The sequence below is a fragment of the Sebastes umbrosus genome, unplaced genomic scaffold (genome assembly GCF_015220745.1).
Source record: "Sebastes umbrosus isolate fSebUmb1 unplaced genomic scaffold, fSebUmb1.pri scaffold_184_arrow_ctg1, whole genome shotgun sequence".
Taxonomy (NCBI): domain Eukaryota; kingdom Metazoa; phylum Chordata; class Actinopteri; order Perciformes; family Sebastidae; genus Sebastes; species Sebastes umbrosus.
In genome coordinates, this window is record NW_023618495.1 from 13,608 (window position 1) to 36,768 (window position 23,161).

The window sequence follows — 23,161 nt, forward strand, 5'->3', positions numbered from 1 at the left end:
GACCTACGTATAACAGACCTACGTATAACAGACATACGTATAACAGACCTATGTATAACAGACCTATGTATAACAGACATACGTATAACAGACCTATGTATAACAGACCTACGTATAACAGACCTATGTATAACAGACCTATGTATAACAGACCATAACCCTTAGTTAGCTGTTAGTTGAGACCTCTGAGACCTTTGAGCCTTTGAGCCAGGCAGCATCAACAAAGACAGCAGACAGGAAGTTCTACAAAAACAAGACTTTTATTTTGTAACAACAGAAACCACCACAGTGTGTTTAAATGTGTGTATACCTGTGTGTGTGTGTGTGTGTGTGTGTGTGTGTACATGTAGTCAGTGTCTATGTGGGTTTGGTGAGCAGCTGGCTCGAGAAGTCGTACAGATCTTTGTTGACTTTCTTCAGAGTCTGAACTTCTTCTTCGAGCTCCGCGACTCGAACCTTCGTGTTCTCACCGTCACCGAACACCGACTGAAACACACACACACACACATTATTAACACACATACACACACACACACACACACACACACACACACACACACACACACACACATTATTATTAACACACACACACACACACACACACACACTATTATTAACACACACACACACACACACACACACACTATTATTAACACACATACACACACACTATTAACACACACACACACACACACACACACACACACACACTATTATTAACACAGTGGAGCGAGAGGGGATTATCAATATATATATACAGACGCAGGCAAAATTGTTGGTACTCTTCCGTTAAAGAAAGAAAAACCCACAATGGTCACTGAAATAACTTGAAACTGAGAAAAGTAATAATAAATAAAAATGTACTGAAAATGAACTAATGAAAATCAGATATTGTTTTTGAATTTTGGTTCAACAGAATCATTTTAAAAAACAAACTAATGAAACTGGCCTGGACAAAAATGATGGTACTCTTAACTTAATATTTAGTTGCACAACCTTTTGAGGCAATCACTGCAATCAAGTGATTTCTGTAACTCTCAATGAGACTTCTGCACCTGTCGACAGGTATGTTGGCCCACTCCTCGTGAGCAAACTGCTCCAGCTGCCTCAGGTTTGAAGGGTGCCTTCTCCAGACTGCATGTTTCAGCTCCTTCCACAGATGTTCAATAGGATTTAGATCAGGGCTCATAGAAGGCCACTTCAGAACAGTCCAATGTTCAGTTCTTAGCCATTCTTGGGTGTTTTTAGCTGTGTTTTGGGTCATTATCCTGTTGGAGGACCCATGACCTGCAACTGAGACCAAGCTTTCTGACACTGGGCAGCACATTTCGCTCCAGAATGCCTTGATTGTCTTCAGATTTCATTGTACCCTGCACAGATTCAAGACACCCTGTGCCAGATGCAGCAAAGCAGCCCCATAACATAACCGAGCCTCCTCCATGTTTCACATTAGGTACAGTGTTCTTTTCTTTGGATGCTTCATCTCTTCGTCTGTGAACATAGAGCTGATGTGACTTGCCAAAAAGCTCCAGTTTTGTCTCATCTGTCCAAAGGACATTCTCCCAGAAGCTTTGTGGCTTGTCAATATGCATTTTGGAAAATTCCAGTCTCGCTTTTTTATGATTTGGTGTCCTCCTCGGTTGTCTTCCATTAAGTCCACTTTGGCTCAAACAGTGACGGATGGTGCGATCTGACACTGATGTACCGTGACCTTGGAGTTCACCTCTAATCTCTTTGGAAGTTGTTCTGGGCTCTTTGGTTACCATTCGTATTATCCGTCTCTTCAATTATGTCATCAATGTTCCTCTTGCGGCCACGTCCAGGGAGGTAGGCTACAGTCCCATGGACCTTAAACTTCTGAATAATATGTGCAAGCTGTAGTCACAGGAACATCAGGCTGCTTGGAGATGGTCTTATAGCCTTTACCTTTAACATGAAGGTCTATAATGTTCTTTCTGATCTCCTGAGACAACTCTCTCCTTAGCTTTCTGTGGTCCATGTTCAGTGTGGTACACACCATGATACCAAACAGCACAGTGACTACTTTTCACCCTTTAAATAGGCAGACTGACTGATTACAAGTTTGAAGATACCTGTGATGCTATTTACAGGACACACCTTAGTTTAACATGTCCCTATGGTCACATTATTTTACATCTTTTCTAGGGGTACCATCATTTTTGTCTAGGCCAGTTTCATCAGTTTGTTTTTTAAAATGATTCTGTTGAACCACAATTCAAAAGCAACAGTTGATTTTCATTAGTTAATTTTCAGTAAATTTTTATTTATTATTACTTTTGTCAGTTTCAAGTTATTTCAGTGACCATTGTGGGGTTTTCTTTCTTTAACGGAAGGGTACCAACAATTTTGCCTACGTCTGTATATACATTGATAATCAATGCTGATTAAAGCCAGCGGACCTTGTCTCTCGTCTCGTCTCTTCAGGCTCTCTGTGACATTTCTTTATTTTTGTCTCTGACATTTAGTTTGTTTACAGTCTCTGACCTTTGACCTTTGACCTCTGACTAACTATCTGAGCTGCCTGCTGAGTCACACGGACGCAGAGAGCCACAGTGCATTGTGGGATTGTTAGCCAACAGTCGAGGCCGTGTTGGACCGATGGATGTATTATAGAACTGGATGACGCCCGTTCAGTCCAATGAGAATTACTCGCCAGCAAAGTTCTCTATCTTCTGGTTCACTTCAAGGCCGATGGAAAGGAGGCTGGGTCACGCGTCATCACCGCGTCATCACCCCGTCATCACCCCGTCACCATCGCGTCATCACCCCGTCACCACCCCGTTATCACCCCGTCTTCACCCCGTCATCACCCCGTCATCACCGCGTTACCACCGCGTCTTCACCCCGTTATCACCCCGTCTTCACCCCGTCACCACCCCGTCATCACCGCGTCTTCACCCCGTTATCACCCCGTCATCACCGCGTCACCACCGCGTCTTCACCCCGTCGTCACCGCGTCACCACCGCGTCGTCACCGCGTCACCACCCCGTCGTCACCGCGTCACCACCGCGTCTTCACCACCGCGTCTTCACCCCGTTATCACCCCGTCATCATTGCGTCACCACCCCGTCATCACCGCGTCTTCACCCCGTTATCACCCCGTCTTCACCCCGTCATCACCGCGTCACCACCCCGTTATCACCCCGTCTTCACCCCGTCACCACCGCGTCATCACCGCGTCACCACCGCGTCATGTCTTTGGGGGTTCAACACATGCGCAGTAAAATCTGATCTGCACTCACCGAAATTGATCCAATCGCAACGCACGACCGCAGCTTCAGTTACAATGCGCATGCGTTGTACCCCCCCGCCCCCCTCAACTGAAGCGAGGCTGAGCAGCGGCGCTGTATCAGGTCCGATTCTACATCCAGGGTTGGACTCTACACACGAAGTAAACAGGTGACACCTTCAGGACACCTGAAGCCCCGCCCCCTCTCACCTTGTCCGTCACAGCATTCATCAAAGAGTTCAGCCTATCAGCTTTCTGCAGGTACGTCTGCTCCTCCCCCTGAGAACACACGAAGAACATTTCAAAATAAAAGAGGTAGCTTGGCAGCTTATTTTTGGCTGACTGGACATGTAGCTAGACCAGTGGTTCCCAGTATCAGCGGGTACTGACCAGTGGTTCCCAGTATCAGCGGGTACTGACCAAAGGTCGTTCATCACTTGTGTTTTGAGAGAGGGACCGCTGGCAAGCTGCTGCCGCGCCTCCTCCGTGATTTGTTTGTTTATTTGATTGTTTTTGCTTTAACTCTTCTGCTGCATAGTGCTTAGACTGTCTGGTTCTTTGCTAAAGTAGTGCAAGAGTTTGGTTGTCCTTGTGTGTTTGGCGCTACTGTGTTTTACTCTACACTCGGTAGCCTGGAGCTAATTTCGCCGGTAAAGGGGCTCACCTGTGTGGGACTGTTGGGTCTCCTCTGTGCTTACTATGGCTGGATTCCCTGATCTGGCACACACCTGGTCGAAGCTGTCTGCTGCCTATCCTGCCTGCTTTCCTGGGTTCCAAGTGATTCCTGTGGTTCACAGCACAGTGTGGTCTCGCCCACTGGCTAACCAGCTAACCTGCTAACCGGCTGCACGTCCCAGCGGCGTGTTTGGTCTCCTCGCCCGGGTGTAGCCTGCAGCTCTGCGGCTACAGCCAACACACTCAACCGCTCCACCTCTACCTGGCTGGCTTCGTAGCCTCATCATCATCATCTGGATTACAAAACTCTTGGATTACAGTGTTCTACAACTCTCCACACCATCATGTTGGTCATCAAACTCCTCATCTGGATCGCTCTGTGTTTCACCGTCACAAGCGCCACCCTGCCGCTGAAATACTGCTGCTGTCTCTCCGATCCCACTACACGATCCCTCCAGCTCTGTTTGCTCATCGGGACATCCTCAAACGACCCAGATACGTGCATCGTGGATCAAGACGGAACTTTCAGTCCACCAAGCACAACAACAACAACAACAACAACAACAACAACAACAACAACAACAACAACAACAACACAAGCATTCCCTCCTCCTGGTCCGCTAAGCCCCGCCCCCCTCGCACTGCCACCCGTCCTGTCAATCACAGTGTGTTGTCCCCCCTGCACAAAGCAGCCACCTATGCACCACTGGTCTGTTTAAAACTGGCTCTTTTTAACATTAGATCCCTCACTAGCAAGGGTTTGCTGATTAATGAGTTTATAATGGACAACAAACTGGACTTCCTATGCCTCACTGAGACCTGGCAACAGCTAGATGATTTCTCCCAGCTCAATGAAGCTGTCCCACCTGGCTTTAAATATACCAGCAAACCCCGTGCTTCAGGGAGGGGGGGCGGTCTTGCTGTACTTTATCGTGACAGCATTAAAGTCTGTACAGTCACCGTCCCCCCTCATTCCACCTTTGAATGCTTAACCATACAACTCACAGGCTCCACACCCATCATCATTATCACCATCTACAGACCCCCAAAGCCCTCTGCCCTCTTTATCACTGAACTGTCAGCATTACTAACCTCTGTGTGTGCCATGTCCCCGACTGTCATCCTTCTAGGAGACTTCAACATCCACATTGACAATTCTTCTGGTTTTACAAATGATTTCACCTCACTCCTTGAATGTCTAGATATCACCCAATATGTCAATTTCCCAACCCATAACAAAGGACACATACTTGATCTAATCTGCTGCACTGGTATCACCCCTCATAACCTCACTAATGCTGACCTCCCCATCTCTGACCACAAAGTCATCCTGTTTGAAATCTACGCCCCCTATCTAAAATAAAAGAGCAACGGACCATCTCCTTCAGAAACATCAAGCATGTCAACCCCACAGATCTCATCACCCTTATTAACTCCTCCCCCAGTCCTCCCCCATCCGCCTCCCCTGCTGAACTGGTGAATCATTACAACAACTGTCTCTCCTCTTCCCTGGATACCATGGCTCCCCTGAAAACCTGCACAGTCTCCTTCACCCACACCGCTCCCTGGTACACCCCTTACCTCCGCCATCTCAAAACCACCGGCCGTCAACTTGAGCGGTTATACAAAAAGACTGGACTTTCAGTGCACATCCAACTCTACACAGAACACCTCCACCATTACAAGAACGCTCTCTCCACCGCCAAATCCTTCTACTACTCCAACCTCATCAGTACCGGTCAAGGTAACACAAGAACCCTCTTCTCAACAGTAAACCACCTTCTCCAGCCTCCGAGAACCCTCCCCCCAAATACCTCCACTGATCACTGCACTGCCTTTCTGCAATTCTTTGAAAACAAAATCAACACCATCCAGAAAACAGCTGGCCTCATCCTGCACCTCCCCATGTGACCCACCCTGGATGTCAACCTCCTGCCAACCACTCTTCAGCACCCTCTCTAACTTCACACCCACAACGGAATTAACCATCACTGAGCTCATCCATAAAGCCAAACCCACTACCTGTCAGCTCGATCCCCTCCCCACAATCCTCGTCAAAGCCTGTCTGCCCTCCATCTCCCCCATGATCACAAGAATCATTAACTCCTCCCTCACCACTGGTACTGTACCCCCCACCCTCAAAACTGCTGCAATTACACCAACCCTCAAAAAACCCGGTGCTGACCCAGCTGATCTGAACAACTACAGGCCCATCTCCAACCTCACCTTCATCTCCAAAACCCTTGAGAGAGTGGTCGCCGCCCAACTTCAGTCCCACCTCGACTCAAACAACCTCCATGAACCCTTCCAATCTGGTTTCCGCCCCAAACACAGTACTGAAACAGCCTTGGTCAAAATCACCAACGACCTCCTCCGTGCAGCTGACTCTGGACTGCTCACCATCCTCATCCTCACTGCTGCCTTTGACACCATCTCCCACCCACTACTCATTCTGACTGATATTGGTATCACCGGTGTTGCACTCACATGGTTCTCCTCATACCTCACCGACAGACAACAATTTGTAAAACTGGACAATCACAGATCAAGGTGTTCCGCTGTTTCACTGGGTGTCCCCCAGGGGTCAGTATTGGGTCCACTCCTGTTTATCATTTACCTCCTTCCTCTCGGCACTATCCTCCGTCATCATAATGTCCGATTCCACTGTTATGCCGACGACACACAGGTCTACATCTCAACTACACCCACTGCTGCCCTGCCACCCGCCGCCCTCACCACCTGCCTACAACACATCAGGAGCTGGATGAGCAGGAACTTTTTAAAACTCAACAGCAATAAAACCGAGGCCCTGCTCATCGGCTCCAAGAACAACATCTCCAAAACTCAACACACCACTGCTCAAAACATCACCATTGATGGCTTCCCAGTACCATTCTCCACCCATGTCAAGAGCCTTGGGGTCACCCTGGACAGCACACTCTCTTTTTCATCCCACATAAAAAACGTCACCCGGACTGCCTTCTTCCACCTCCGCAACATCTCTAGACTCCGCCCATCCCTGACCCACTCCAGCACTGAAATCCTGGTTCACGCTTTTCTTACATCCCGCATCGACTATTGCAACGCTGTCCTCTCTGGCATTCCCATCAAACTACTCAACAGACTCCAAATCATTCAGAACTCTGCCGCACGGATCATCACCCGCACCAAATCCTCCAACCACATCACCCCCATCCTCATCCAGCTGCACTGGCTCCCTGTTAAATCCCGGATCGACTACAAAAACCTCCTGCTCACCTACAAAGCCCTCCATAACCTCGCCCCCACCTACCTCACAGACCTCCTCCAGGAGTACGCCCCCTCCCGTTCCCTCCGCTCATCATCAGCCGGACTTCTGACCACCCCCACCTCACGCCTCAGCACCATGGGAGCCTCAGCACCATGGGAGCCTCAGCACCATGGGAGCCAGGGCATTCAGCTGCTCTGCTCCCAGGTTATGGAACTCACTCCCCCCACACATCCGGCAGTCTGACAATATCACATCATTCAAATCCCTCCTCAAAACCCACCTGTTTAAACTGGCATACTCTCTCTAGCACTCATCATCACCCATCCTATGTGTCTGTACAGTTATGTCTCTGTCATGTCCTGTTGTTTTTATATTGTTTTATCTGTCAATATTTTAACAGATTTTTGTAAGGTGTCCTTGGGTGTCCAGAAAGGCGCCACTAAATAAAATGTATTATTATTATTATTATTATTATTATTATTATTACCAGTGGTTCCCAGTATCAGCGGGTACTGACCAGTGGTTCCCAGTATCAGTGGGTACTGACCAGTGGTTTCCAGTATCAGTGGGTACTGACCAGTGGTTCCCAGTATCAGTGGGTACTGACCAGTGGTTCCCAGTGTCAGCGGGTACTGACCAGTGGTTCCCAGTGTCAGCGGGTACTGACCAGTGGTTCCCAGTATCAGTGGGTACTGACCAGTGGTTCCCAGTGTCAGCGGGTACTGACCAGTGGTTCCCAGTATCAGTGGGTACTGACCAGTGGTTCCCAGCATGAGTGGGTGCTAACCAGTGGTTCCCAGTATCAGTGGGTGCTGACCAGTGGTTACCAGTATCAGTGGGTGCTGACCAGTGGTTACCAGTATCAGTGGGTACTTACCAGTGGTTCCCAGTATCAGTGGGCGCTGACCAGTGGTTCCCAGCGTCAGCGGATACTGACCAGTGGTTCCCAGTATCAGTGGGCGCTGACCAGTGGTTCCCAGCGTCAGTGGGTACTGACCAGTGGTTCCCAGTATCAGTGGGTACTGACCAGTGGTTCCCAGTATCAGGGGGTGCTGACCAGTGGTTCCCAGTATCAGTGGGTGTTGACCAGTGGTTCCCAGTATCAGTGGGTGCTGACCAGTGGTTCCTAGCATGAGTGGGTGCTGACCAGTGGTTCCCAGTATCAGTGGGTACTGACCAGTGGTTCCCAGTATCAGTGGGTACTGACCAGTGGTTCCCAGCATGAGTGGGTGCTGACCAGTAGTTCCCAGCGTCAGTGGGTGTTGACCAGTGGTTCCCAGTATCAGTGGGTACTGACCAGTGGTTCCCAGTATCAGTGGGTACTGACCAGTGGTTCCCAGTATCAGTGGGTACTGACCAGTGGTTCCCAGTATCAGTGGGTGCTGACCAGTGGTTCCTAGCATGAGTGGGTGCTGACCAGTGGTTCCCAGTAACAGTGGGCACTGACCAGTGGTTCCCAGTATCAGCGGGTACTGACCAGTGGTTCCCAGCGTCAGTGGGTGTTGACCAGTGGTTCCCAGTATCAGAGGGTGCTGACCAGTGGTTCCCAGCATGAGTGGGTACTGACCAGTGGTTCCCAGTATCAGCGGGTACTGACCAGTGGTTCCCAGTATCAGTGGGTACTGACCAGTGGTTCCCAGTATCAGTGGGCACTGACCAGTAGTTCCTAGTACCAGCGGGTACTGACCAGTGGTTCCCAGTGTCAGCGGGTACTGACCAGTGGTTCCCAGCATGAGCGGGTACTGACCAGTGGTTCCCAGTGTCAGCGGGTACTGACCAGTGGTTCCCAGCATGAGCGGGTACTGACCAGTGGTTCCCAGTATCAGTGGGCACTGACCAGTGGTTCCCAGTATCAGCGGGTACTGACCAGTGGTTCCCAGTATCAGTGGGCACTGACCAGTAGTTCCTAGTACCAGCGGGTACTGACCAGTGGTTCCCAGTGTCAGCGGGTACTGACCAGTGGTTCCCAGTATCAGTGGGCACTGACCAGTGGTTCCCAGTATCAGTGGGCACTGACCAGTGGTTCCCAGTATCAGCGGGTACTGACCAGTTGTTCACAGTGTCAGCGGGTGTTGACCAGTGGTTCCCAGCATGAGTGGGTGCTGACCAGTGGTTCCCAGTATCAGTGGGCGCTGACCAGTGGTTCCCAGCGTCATCGGGTACTGACCAGTGGTTCCCAGCGTCATCGGGTACTGACCAGTGGTTCACAGCGTCATCGGGTATTGACCAGTGGTTCCCAGCATGAGTGGGTGCTGACCAGTGGTTCCCAGTATCAGTGGGCGCTGACCAGTGGTTCCCAGCGTCAGCGGGTACTGACCAGTGGTTCCCAGCATGAGTGGGTGCTGACCAGTGGTTCCCAGTATCAGTGGGCGCTGACCAGTGGTTCCCAGCGTCATCGGGTACTGACCAGTGGTTCCCAGCATGAGTGGGTGCTGACCAGTGGTTCCCAGTATCAGTGGGCGCTGACCAGTGGTTCCCAGCGTCAGCGGGTACTGACCAGTGGACCCCTCAGGTAGATCCTGCTGCCTCTCGGGGGGGTCGACCCAGAGGTTCGGGGATCCTGTGACATCATCAGCTGACTCACCTGTGCGTAGAGTCCCAGGCGGACACACACCTCTCCGGACTCTCCGCCCTCCGAGGCGTGCAGGTGTCGGCTGAAGCGCGGCAGAGGGACGGCGGGCCGACTGTCGGGCAGGAACATGTTAGCCGGAGCCGCCATGATGACGGCGTTCGTCACCAGACCTGAACACAGAAACAGGAAGTGATGTCAGAGGACTAATAATAAACTCATAATGAACTCTTCCTCTCCGGATGAAGAGGTGCAGGTTTTCACTGAAGACTGAACGGAGACTTGGTGCTTGTTGTGGTGATAGAAACTGGATCATTATCTCCCCTCAATCACTAATATTGATCGGCCGCTTGGCTCTGGCTGCTGAAATCACACTAATGGACTCAATGTAGTCCAACATGGAGACATAACTCAGACTGAGAGGCTGTTAGAGGACGAAGAGCTGCCAGCACACTGCAGATACTCTGAGACACACTGACTCACCTGAACACAACACCTGGACTCACCTGAACACAACACCTGGACTCACCTCAACACAACACCTGGACTCACCTGAACACAACACCTGGACTCACCTCAACACAACACCTGGACTCAACTCAACACAACACCTGGACTCACCTGAACACAACACACTGACTCACCTGAACACAACACCTGGACTCACCTGAACACAACACCTAGACTCACCTCAACACAACACCTGGACTCAACTCAACACAACACCTGGACTCACCTCAACATAACACCTGGACTCACCTCAACACATCACACTGATTCACCTGAACACAACACCTAGACTCATCTCAACACAACACACTGACTCACCTGAACACAACACCTAGACTCATCTCAACACAACACACTGACTCACCTCAACACAACACCTGGACTCACCTCAACACAACACCTGGACTCACCTCAACACAACACCTGGACTCACCTGAACACAACACACTGACTCACCTGAACACAACACACTGACTCACCTGAACACAACACCTGGACTCACCTGAACACAACACCTGGACTCACCTGAACACAACACCTAGACTCACCTCAACACAACACCTGGACTCAACTCAACACAACACCTGGACTCACCTCAACACATCACACTGATTCACCTGAACACAACACCTGGACTCATCTCAACACAACACACTGACTCACCTGAACACAACACACTGACTCACCTGAACACAACACACTGACTCACCTCAACACAACACCTGGACTCAACTCAACACAACACCTGGACTAACCTCAACACAACACCTGGACTCACCTGAACACAACACCTAGACTCACCTGAACACAACACACTGACTCACCTGAACACAACACACTGACTCACCTGAACATAACACCTGGACTCACCTGAACACAACACCTAGACTCACCTCAACACAACACCTGGACTCAACTCAACACAACACCTGGACTAACCTCAACACAACACCTGGACTCACCTGAACACAACACCTACACTCACCTCAACACAACACCTGGACTCAACTCAACACAACACCTGGACTCACCTCAACTCATCACACTGATTTACCTGAACACAACACCTGGACTCATCTCAACACAACACACTGACTCACCTGAACACAACACACTGACTCACCTGAACACAACACACTGACTCACCTGAACACAACACACTGACTCACCTCAACACAACACCTGGACTAACCTCAACACAACACCTGGACTCACCTCAACACAACACCTGGACTCACCTCAACACATCACACTGATTCACCTGAACACAACACCTGGACTCATCTCAACACAACACACTGACTCACCTGAACACAACACACTGACTAACCTCAACACAACACCTGGAATCACCTGAACACAACACCTAGACTCACCTCAACACAACACCTGGACTCACCTCAACTCATCACACTGATTCACCTGAACACAACACCTGGACTCATCTCAACACAACACACTGACTCACCTGAACACAACACACTGACTCACCTGAACACAACACACTGACTCACCTGAACACAACACACTGACTCACCTCAACACAACACCTGGACTAACCTCAACACAACACCTGGACTCACCTCAACACAACACCTGGACTCACCTCAACACATCACACTGATTCACCTGAACACAACACCTGGACTCATCTCAACACAACACACTGACTCACCTGAACACAACACACTGACTAACCTCAACACAACACCTGGACTCACCTGAACACAACACCTAGACTCACCTCAACACAACACCTGGACTCACCTCAACTCATCACACTGATTCACCTGAACACAACACCTGGACTCATCTCAACACAAAACACTGACTCACCTGAACACAACACACTGACTCACCTGAACACAACACACTGACTCACCTGAACACAACACACTGACTCACCTCAACACAACACCTGGACTAACCTCAACACAACACCTGGACTCACCTGAATACAACACCTAGACTCACCTCAACACAACACCTGGACTCAACTCAACACAACACCTGGACTAACCTCAACACAACACCTGGACTCACCTGAACACAACACCTAGACTCACCTGAACACAACACACTGACTCACCTGAACACAACACACTGACTCACCTGAACACAACACCTGGACTCACCTGAACACAACACCTAGACTCACCTCAGCACAACACCTGGACTCAACTCAACACAACACCTGGACTAACCTCAACACAACACCTGGACTCACCTGAACACAACACCTACACTCACCTCAACACAACACCTGGACTCAACTCAACACAACACCTGGACTCACCTCAACTCATCACACTAATTCACCTGAACACAACACCTGGACTCATCTCAACACAACACACTGACTCACCTGAACACAACACACTGACTCACCTGAACACAACACACTGACTCACCTCAACACAACACCTGGACTAACCTCAACACAACACCTGGACTCACCTCAACACAACACCTGGACTCACCTCAACACATCACACTGATTCACCTGAACACAACACCTGGACTCATCTCAACACAACACACTGACTCACCTGAACACAACACACTGACTAACCTCAACACAACACCTGGACTCACCTAAACACAACACCTAGACTCACCTCAACACAACACCTGGACTCACCTCAACTCATCACACTGATTCACCTGAACACAACACCTGGACTCATCTCAACACAACACACTGACTCACCTGAACACAACACACTGACTCACCTGAACACAACACACTGACTCACCTGAACACAACACACTGACTCACCTGAACACAACACACTGACTCACCTCAACACAACACCTGGACTAACCTCAACACAACACCTGGACTCACCTGAATACAACACCTAGACTCACCTCAATACAACACCTGGACTCAACTCAACACAACACCTGGACTAACCTCAACACAACACCCGGACTCACCTGAACACAACACCTAGACTCACCTGAACACAACACACTGACTCACCTGAACACAACACACTGACTCACCTGAACACAACACACTGACTAACCTCAACACAACACCTGGACTCACCTGAACACAACACACTGACTAACCTCAACACAACACCTGGACTCACCTGAACACAACACCTAGACTCACCTCAACACAACACCTGGACTCACCTCAACTCATCACACTGATTCACCTGAACACAACACCTAGACTCACCTCAACACAACACCTGGACTCAACTCAACACAACACCTGGACTAACCTCAACACAACACCTGGACTCACCTGAACACAACACCTACACTCACCTCAACACAACACCTGGACTCAACTCAACACAACACCTGGACTCACCTTAACTCATCACACTGATTCACCTGAACACAACACACTGACTCACCTGAACACAACACACTGACTCACCTGAACACAACACACTGACTCACCTCAACACAACACCTGGACTAACCTCAACACAACACCTGGACTCACCTCAACACAACACCTGGACTCACCTCAACACATCACACTGATTCACCTGAACACAACACCTGGACTCATCTCAACACAACACACTGACTCACCTGAACACAACACACTGACTAACCTCAACACAACACCTGGACTCACCTGAACACAACACCTAGACTCACCTCAACACAACACCTGGACTCACCTCAACTCATCACACTGATTCACCTGAACACAACACCTGGACTCACCTCAACTCATCACACTGATTCACCTGAACACAACACCTGGACTCATCTCAACACAACACACTGACTCACCTGAACACAACACACTGACTCACCTGAACACAACACACTGACTCACCTGAACACAACACACTGACTCACCTGGACACAACACCTGGACTCACCTGAACACAACACACTGACTCACCTGAACACAACACCTGGACTCACCTGAACACAACACACTGACTCACCTGGACACAACACCTGGACTCACCTGAACACAACACACTGACTCACCTGAACACAACACACTGACTCACCTGAACACAACACACTGACTCACCTGAACACAACACCTAGACTCACCTGAACACACCACACTGACTCACCTCAACACAACACCTGGACTCACCTGAACACAACACACTGACTCACCTGAACACAACACCTAGATTCACCTGAACACAACACACTGACTCACCTCAATACAACACCTGGACTCACCTGAACACAACACCTAGACTCACCTCAACACAACACCTGGATTCACCTGAACACAACACCTGGACTCCCACCCCAGTCACTCGTCCTATCCTAAATAAAGCAGCGTGTTGTGTTCAGGTGCCCTCAGTGCTGTCCTGACTAAAGCAGCGTGTTGTGTTCAGGTGCCCTTGGAGTCACTGGGGCTGGTTCAGCTGATGTCAGAGCTGGTGGTAGAGAGAGGAGGTCTCACTCTGACGCCTCCAGCAGGATGTTTATTAAAGGGCCTGTTAGTTAGAATCCTAAATGTGTTGTTAACAGCTTCACCTGTGTCCGTTAAGTCAACTAAAGTCAGCGTCCTGTTGCTGGCGCTTGTGTTCGCTCTACATAGACATGAAGGAGCATCGCTCAACACAGTGAGGCGACACACGTCAGCTAAAAGCACAATATCACTCTATATTCCAGCTGCTTGGCAGTAATGTTAGCTGACCAGACCAAGGTCTCTCCATGAATCAATGCTGATCCTAGTGTCGGCTTTTCCCGCCTCAGCCTCCCGACCGCGGCCGGAGGGAATGGGGGAGACGCCGGAGTTTTGGTCGGAGACGATAACGTTTCTCTCTGCGGAGCCCCGTCACTTCACAAGACACGGGAAACCTCTGTTGGTCTGGAGGAGCTGCAGCAGTTATTTCTGCACAAACGTCCACTGAACATTCACTAGATATTCTCAGAGCTAAACTAACTCTTCTGCAGTGTGGAGTGAGCAGCATGCACGTGAGAGGTGGAGAGAGAGAGAGAGAGAAGGAGAAGGCAGAGGAGCGGTCTGAGCGCGTATTGGAAACTGACCGGTAGATTTATACGTGTAAAAAGTTACAAACAGTCCCTTTAATAACGGTGGGACAGAGTTTGACGTGTTGAGACTCGACAGCCTCGAGGAGACGGAAACATTCAGCGCTGCATCGCTGCATATATATATATATACAAATGTATATATATATATATATATATATATATATATATATATACACACACATATATATATATATACATATGTATATATACATATATATATCTACATATGTATATATGTAGATATATATATATATACATATGTATATATGTATATATACATATATATGTATATATACATATACACAGTATATATAAACACACTTGACCTTCAAAGGGGACCCGTGTTCCAGACCTGTTTTACAAGTTATGTTAGTGACGTTTGTTACGTTGTTTCCGTTTTACTGAGTTCACCTACTTATTTTAGCCCAACCATGACGTTTTCCCTTAACTTAACTAAGTGGTTTTCTTGACTGAACCTAAGTTAAGGTCCATGACGTTTTCCCTTAACTTAACTAAGTGGTTTTCTTGACTGAACCTAAGTTAAGGTCCATGACGTTTTCCCTTAACTTAACTAAGTGATTTTCTTGACTGAACCTAAGTTAAGGTCCATGACGTTTTCCCTTAACTTAACTAAGTTTTTTTTTTGGCCCCCTGCTGTTACTGCCCGTTAATACAGGCATGTCCACATCTCAGTGAGGTAGAACATGCACTGACATGCCGTCCTCTGGTGGACAGGCGGGTCTATTACACGGTTGGGCGTGATACCGGGTTGCTTGTGAGATTATTGCTGTTTTTTAATGGAAAAGAATGAAACTAAAAGGTATTTCATCATATTAATATGTGTAGGTCTCTGGATAATGAAGTTAATGCTTCTGTTGTGGCGGTTAATCTTCATGTAATCAGGTTCTAATGTTAAATTAAGATGAATAAATGGCCGCTGACAGTCGTAGATCCTCTGGTATTTGATGAACATGCAGACGGATGTGAAGCGGCTGAATCCGTTCAAGCTGAGACGAATCAGTTTGAAGAGCTGCCGTCATGGAGGATGAAGCTTTTTCTTTTAACATTCAGTCGGTTTCTTTGTGAGGGAGAAATTCCGAAAACGTGACGGAGGCGGGGGACGACTACGAGTCCGTCCTTCCAGCCGGAGGAGGGATTATCGTCTCCTGACAGTCCGTTTGAAGTGAGGAGGCCTTCAGCACAGAGAGGATTTGGTTAATTACAAAGTGCCAGTCATGATCACGGCGGGGCGTTTATTCTTCAGGTTCCTGTCAGACGCAGCACGATCACTTATTATGAATGAGACAGAAAACTAAAAGCTCCTCCGGGGAGACGGAGGCCGGCGGGTCAGAAGCTTCATTAATAAACCAGCAGCAGCAGCAAAGACGAGGAAGCACTTCAACTACGGAGGTTAAATTCACCTTCACCTCCTGAGACATCAAGTCTGATTTACATCAGTTCAACACGTCTTTACTGTCCCCTCTGACAGCTTCAATCAATACATCAATAACACCTCAATAAGGACCAGATCAATACATCAATAACATGTCAATAAGGACCAGATCAATACATCAATAACACCTCAATAAGGACCAGATCAATACATCAATAACATGTCAATAAGGACCAGATCAATACATCAATAACACCTCAATAAGGACCAGATCAATACATCAATAAGGACCTGATCAATACATCAATAAGGACCGGATCAATACATCAATAAGGACCAGATCAATACATCAATAACACCTCAATAAGGACCAGATCAATACATCAATAAGGACCTGATCAATACATCAACAAGGACCTGATCAGTACATCGATAACACCTCAATAAGGACCAGATCAATACATCAATAAGGACCTGATCAATACATCAATAACACCTCAATAAGGACCAGATCAATACATCAATAAGGACCTGATCAATACATCAATAAGGACCAGCTCAATACATCAATAACACCTCAATAAGAACCTGATCAATACATCAATAACACCTCAATAAGGACCAGATCAATACATCAATAACACCTCAATAAGGACCGGATCAATAACACCTCAATAAGGACCAGATCAATACATCAATAACACCTCAATAAGGACCAGATCAATACATCAATAAGGACCAGATCAATAACACCTCAATAATCCCTGGAACTGAGTGCAGACCTGTGAGTCACAACATTCAGGCATCGGTATGGAAGGTACTGCCCTCAGCTGGCTCCGGTCCTACCTCACCAACGGATCTCATTTCATCTCCTCTGCCACATCCTCAGTCACACAAGGTGTCCCCCAAGGCTCTGTACTCGGTCCACTCCATATTCCCCCTCGGTCAGATCCTACGCCACTTCAACCTGGACTTCCACTGCTATGCCGACGACACTCAGATCTATCTCAGCACCAACACCCCCCACAACCCACCGCTCTCCCACATCAACTCCTGCCTCTCTGCAATTAAAGCCTGGATGCAACAGAACTTTCTTAAACTTAACAGTGACAAAACACAACTCCTCCTCATCGGCTCCAAATCCACCCTCACCAAAACCAACAACCTCACACTCACCATCGATGGCACTTCTGTTCCCCCTCCCCCCAGGCACGCAACCTTGGTGTTATATTTGACCCCACCCTCTCCCTCGAGCCCTACATCCGCCACCTGGTCTAAATATCCTTCTTCCACCTTCGCAATATCGCAAAGATCCTACTTGTAGCCCCCCACCTCCCTTTACCCATTTGTCCGTGTCTATGTATGAGACTGTGCCTGTTTGTCTCACACCGTTATCCCCCCGAGAGTGTAAAGCGTCTTTGAGATCTTTAAAAGCGCTATATAAGTTTAATTTATTATTATTATTATTATTATAATGACCAGATCAATACATCAATAACACCTCAATAAGGACCAGATCAATACATCAATAACACCTCAATAAGGACCAGATCAATACATCAATAAGGACCAGATCAATACATCAATAACACCTCAATAAGGACCAGATCAATACAACAATAACACCTCAATAAGGACCAGATCAATACATCAATAAGGACCGGATCAATACAACAATAACACCACAATAAGGACCAGATCAATACATCAATAAGGACCGGATCAATACATCAATAACACCTCAATAAGGACCAGATCAATACATCAATAAGGACCGGATCAATACAACAATAACACCACAATAAGGACCAGATCAATATATCAATAAGGACCAGATCAATACATCAATAACACCTCAATAAGGACCAGATCAATACATCAATAACACCTCAATAAGGACCAGATCAATACATCAATAACACCTCAATAAGGACCAGATCAATACATCAATAAGGACCGGATCAATACATCAATAACACCTCAATAAGGACCTGATCAATACATCAATAACACCTCAATAAGGACCAGATCAATACATCAATAAGGACCTGATCAATACACCAATAAGGACCTGATCAATACATCAATAAGGACCAGATCAATACGTCAGACGACTTCAGTGGGAGGATGATGATGTCATGGCGAGGGGGCGGGGCTTACCTTTGTGGGCGAGGCAGCGGATGCTCTGTTTGCTCTGAACGTCCCAGAGACGAACCGTCTCATCATGTGACCCCGAGAGGAGGAGCGTCCCGTCCATCGACACCGAGAGACACGTCACCAAGTTCCTGAGAGACATTCAGAGTTCTATCATCTACTGAGAGACATTCAGAGGTTCTATCATCTACTGAGAGACATTCAGAGGTTCTATCATCTACTGAGAGACATTCAGAGGTTCTATCATCTACTGAGAGACATTCAGATGTTCTATCATCTACTGAGAGACATTCAGAGGTTCTATCATCTACTGAGAGACATTCAGATGTTCTATCATCTACTGAGAGACATTCAGAGTTCTATCATCTACTGAGAGACATTCAGAGGTTCTATCATCTACTGAGAGACATTCAGAGTTCTATCATCTACTGAGAGACATTCAGATGTTCTATCATCTACTGAGAGACATTCAGAGTTCTATCATCTACTGAGAGACATTCAGATGTTTTATCATCTACTGAGAGACATTCAGAGGTTCTATCATCTACTGAGAGACATTCAGATGTTCTATCATCTACTGAGAGACATTCAGAGGTTCTATCATCTACTGAGAGACATTCAGATGTTCTATCATCTACTGAGAGACATTCAGAGGTTCTATCATCTACTGAGAGACATTCAGATGTTCTATCATCTACTGAGAGACATTCAGAGTTCTATCATCTACTGAGAGACATTCAGATGTTCTATCATCTACTGAGAGACATTCAGAGGTTCTATCATCTACTGAGAGACATTCAGAGTTCTATCATCTACTGAGAGACATTCAGAGGTTCTATCATCTACTGAGAGACATTCAGATGTTCTATCATCTACTGAGAGACATTCAGAGTTCTATCATCTACTGAGAGACATTCAGAGTTCTATCATCTACTGAGAGACATTCAGAGGTTCTATCATCTACTGAGAGACATTCAGAGGTTCTATCATCTACTGAGAGACATTCAGATGTTCTATCATCTACTGAGAGACATTCAGAGGTTCTATCATCTACTGAGAGACATTCAGAGGTTCTATCATCTACTGAGAGACATTCAGATGTTCTATCATCTACTGAGAGACATTCAGAGTTCTATCATCTACTGAGAGACATTCAGAGGTTCTATCATCTACTGAGAGACATTCAGATGTTCTATCATCTACTGAGAGACATTCAGAGTTCTATCATCTACTGAGAGACATTCAGAGGTTCTATCATCTACTGAGAGACATTCAGAGTTCTATCATCTACTGAGAGACATTCAGATGTTCTATCATCTACTGAGAGACATTCAGATGTTCTATCATCTACTGAGAGACATTCAGATGTTCTATCATCTACTGAGAGACATTCAGAGTTCTATCATCTACTGAGAGACATTCAGAGTTCTATCATCTACTGAGAGACATTCAGATGTTCTATCATCTACTGAGAGACATTCAGATGTTCTATCATCTACTGAGAGACATTCAGAGGTTCTATCATCTACTGAGAGACATTCAGAGGTTCTATCATCTACTGAGAGACATTCAGATGTTCTATCATCTACTGAGAGACATTCAGAGGTTCTATCATCTACTGAGAGATGGGTTCTGAGAGATGGGTTCTAGGTTCTGGGTCCTAGGTTCTAGGTTCTGGGTCCTAGGTTCTAGGTTCTAGGTTCTGTGTTCTGGGTTCTGGGTTCTAGGTGAACACCAGTTCTGGTCTCACCTGTGTCCTTTGAAGACCTGGTTCCCGTCGTTGTCGGACGTGAAGGATTTGTCCCGACTGAGACTCTGCAGATGAAACACAGACTGATGATCTGACAACAGAAAACCTTCAGATGACAGATGACGTGTTAGAGACGCCGCCGACGTGTTCACTCATCATCACTGCACCTGTTGCACCTGTTGCACCTGACAGCCCTTTAAAGACCAGAGAGATGATCTCGTGCTATTGGCTGATGAAGGTCACATGATCTGACTCCATGACAGTCAGCTGATCAGTGATCAGTTTAAAAATCTTCAACCATCATTCTTTCAGCTTCAGTTTGATACTCAGAGAACAAAGGCTGGGGGGGGGGTTCATGGAGGATGGGGGGGGTTCATGGAGGATGGGGGGGTGTTCATGGAGGATGGGGGGGGTTCATGGAGGATGGGGGGGGTTCATGGAGGATGGGGGGGTTCATGTAGAATGGGGGGGGTTCATGGAGGATGGGGGGGTTCATGGAGGATGGGGGGGGTTCATGGAGGATGGGGGGGTGTTCATGGAGGATTGGGGGGGGTTCATGGAGGATGGGGGGGGGTTCATGGAGGATGGGGGGGTTCATGGAGGATGGGGGGGTTCATGGAGGATGGGGGGGTTCATGTAGAATGGGGGGGGGTTCATGGAGGATGGGGGGGTTCATGGAGGATGGGGGGGTCATGGAGGATGGGGGGGGTTCATGGAGGATTGGGGGGTTCATGGAGGATGGGGGGGGGTTCATGGAGGATGGGGGGGTGTTCATGGAGGATGGGGGGGGTTCATGTAGAATGGGGGGGTTCATGGAGGATGGGGGGGTTCATGGAGGATGGGGGGGTGTTCATGGAGGATGGGGGGATCATGGAGGATGGGGGGGGGTTCATGGAGGATGGGGGGGGTTCATGGAGGATGGGGGGGGTTCATGTAGAATGGGGGGGATCATGGAGGATGGGGGGTTCATGGAGGATGGGGGGGGTTCATGGAGGATGGGGGGGGATCATGGAGGATGGGGGGGGATCATGGAGGATGGGGGGGGGTTCATGGAGGATGGGGGGGGTTCATGGAGGATGGGGGGGGTTCATGGAGGATGGGGGGGGTTCATGGAGGATGGGGGGGGTTCATGGAGGATAGGGGGGGATCATGGAGGATGGGGGGGGGGTTCATGGAGGATGGGGGGGGTTCATGGAGGATGGGGGGGGTTCATGGAGGATGGGGGGGTTCATGGAGGATGGGGGGGGGGTTCATGGAGGATGGGGGGGGTTCATGGAGGATTAACGCGCTGAAGCTTTAAAATGGAAATGTGCTTTGAAAGGAAACGACAGTGTTCAACAGTCAGAGAGAAGAAAAGAGACGAAACACTTCAGCTCTCCAGGATTTATCCTCGTCCACATCATTACACACCTCCTCCTTACATTCACACACATTATCTGCTGTTGTTTCTACGTGAGGAGCAGACTGGACAGACTGGACAGACTGGACAGACTGCACAGACTGGACAGACTGGAGAGACTGAGCAGACTGAAGAGACTGGAGAGACTGGACAGACTGGACAGACTGGACAGACTGGACAGACTGCACAGACTGGACAGACTGCACAGACTGGACAGACTGGGCAGACTGGAGAGACTGAGCAGACTGAAGAGACTGGACAGACTGGACAGACTGGACAGACTGGACAGACTGCGCAGACTGCGCAGACTGCACAGACTGGACAGACTGCGCAGACTGGACAGACTGCACAGACTGGAGAGACTGGACAGACTGGACAGACTGCACAGACTGGACAGACTGGAGAGACTGAGCAGACTGAGCAGACTGAAGAGACTGGAGAGACTGGACAGACTGCACAGACTGGACAGACTGGAGAGACTGGACAGACTGAAGAGACTGGACAGACTGAAGAGACTGGACAGACTGAAGAGACTGCACAGACTGAAGAGACTGCACAGACTGGACAGACTGGAGAGACTGGACAGACTGAAGAGACTGGACAGACTGGACAGACTGAAGAGACTGAGCAGACTGAAGAGACTGGAGAGACTGGACAGACTGGACAGACTGCACAGACTGGACAGACTGGAGAGACTGGACAGACTGAGCAGACTGGACAGACTGAAGAGACTGGACAGACTGAAGAGACTGCACAGACTGGACAGACTGCACAGACTGGAGAGACTGGACAGACTGAAGAGACTGGACAGACTGAGCAGACTGGACAGACTGAAGAGACTGGACAGACTGAAGAGACTGCACAGACTGGACAGACTGCACAGTCTGGACAGACTGGAGAGACTGGACAGACTGAAGAGACTGGACAGACTGAAGAAACTGGACAGACTGGACAGACTGAAGAGACTGAGCAGACTGAGCAGACTGGACAGACTGAAGAGACTGGACAGACTTGACAGGGTGTAGTCAATAGTTTGTAGGGTGTAGTTCATAGTTTGTAGGGTGTACTCAGTTTGTAGGGTGTAGTTCATAGTTTGTAGGGTGTAGTTCATAGTTTGTAGGGTGTACTCAGTTTGTAGGGTGTAGTTCATAGTTTGTAGGGTGTAGTTCATAGTTTGTAGGGTGTAGTTCATAGTTTGTAGGG

At 48.3% G+C, this 23,161-nt stretch overlaps 2 protein-coding genes across 2 annotated transcripts in view; both read right to left on the reverse strand.

Moving 5' to 3' along the window:
• Positions 1-240: 240 nt before the first annotated feature.
• The window catches only part of wdr18 (WD repeat domain 18), a 28,915-nt gene continuing 5,994 nt past the window's right edge, over positions 241-23,161 (reverse strand). Inside the window, exons 4-8 of the mRNA XM_037763177.1 lie at positions 20,560-20,624; positions 18,816-18,940; positions 9,761-9,918; positions 3,462-3,530; positions 241-486 (exon numbers count right to left, since the gene is read on the reverse strand). Coding sequence (XP_037619105.1) covers positions 358-486; positions 3,462-3,530; positions 9,761-9,918; positions 18,816-18,940; positions 20,560-20,624 — 546 coding nt within the window. The 3' untranslated portion in view covers positions 241-357. The remainder of the gene's footprint in view (positions 487-3,461; positions 3,531-9,760; positions 9,919-18,815; positions 18,941-20,559; positions 20,625-23,161) is intronic.
• On the reverse strand, positions 3,537-7,949 carry LOC119484380 (calcium-binding protein P-like). The gene is made up of 2 exons (XM_037763178.1): positions 7,664-7,949; positions 3,537-3,671 (listed from the first exon to the last, which is right to left on the reverse strand). Exons 1-2 carry the CDS (start codon positions 7,947-7,949, stop codon positions 3,580-3,582), a joined length of 378 nt encoding a protein of 125 aa, XP_037619106.1. The 3' UTR covers positions 3,537-3,579.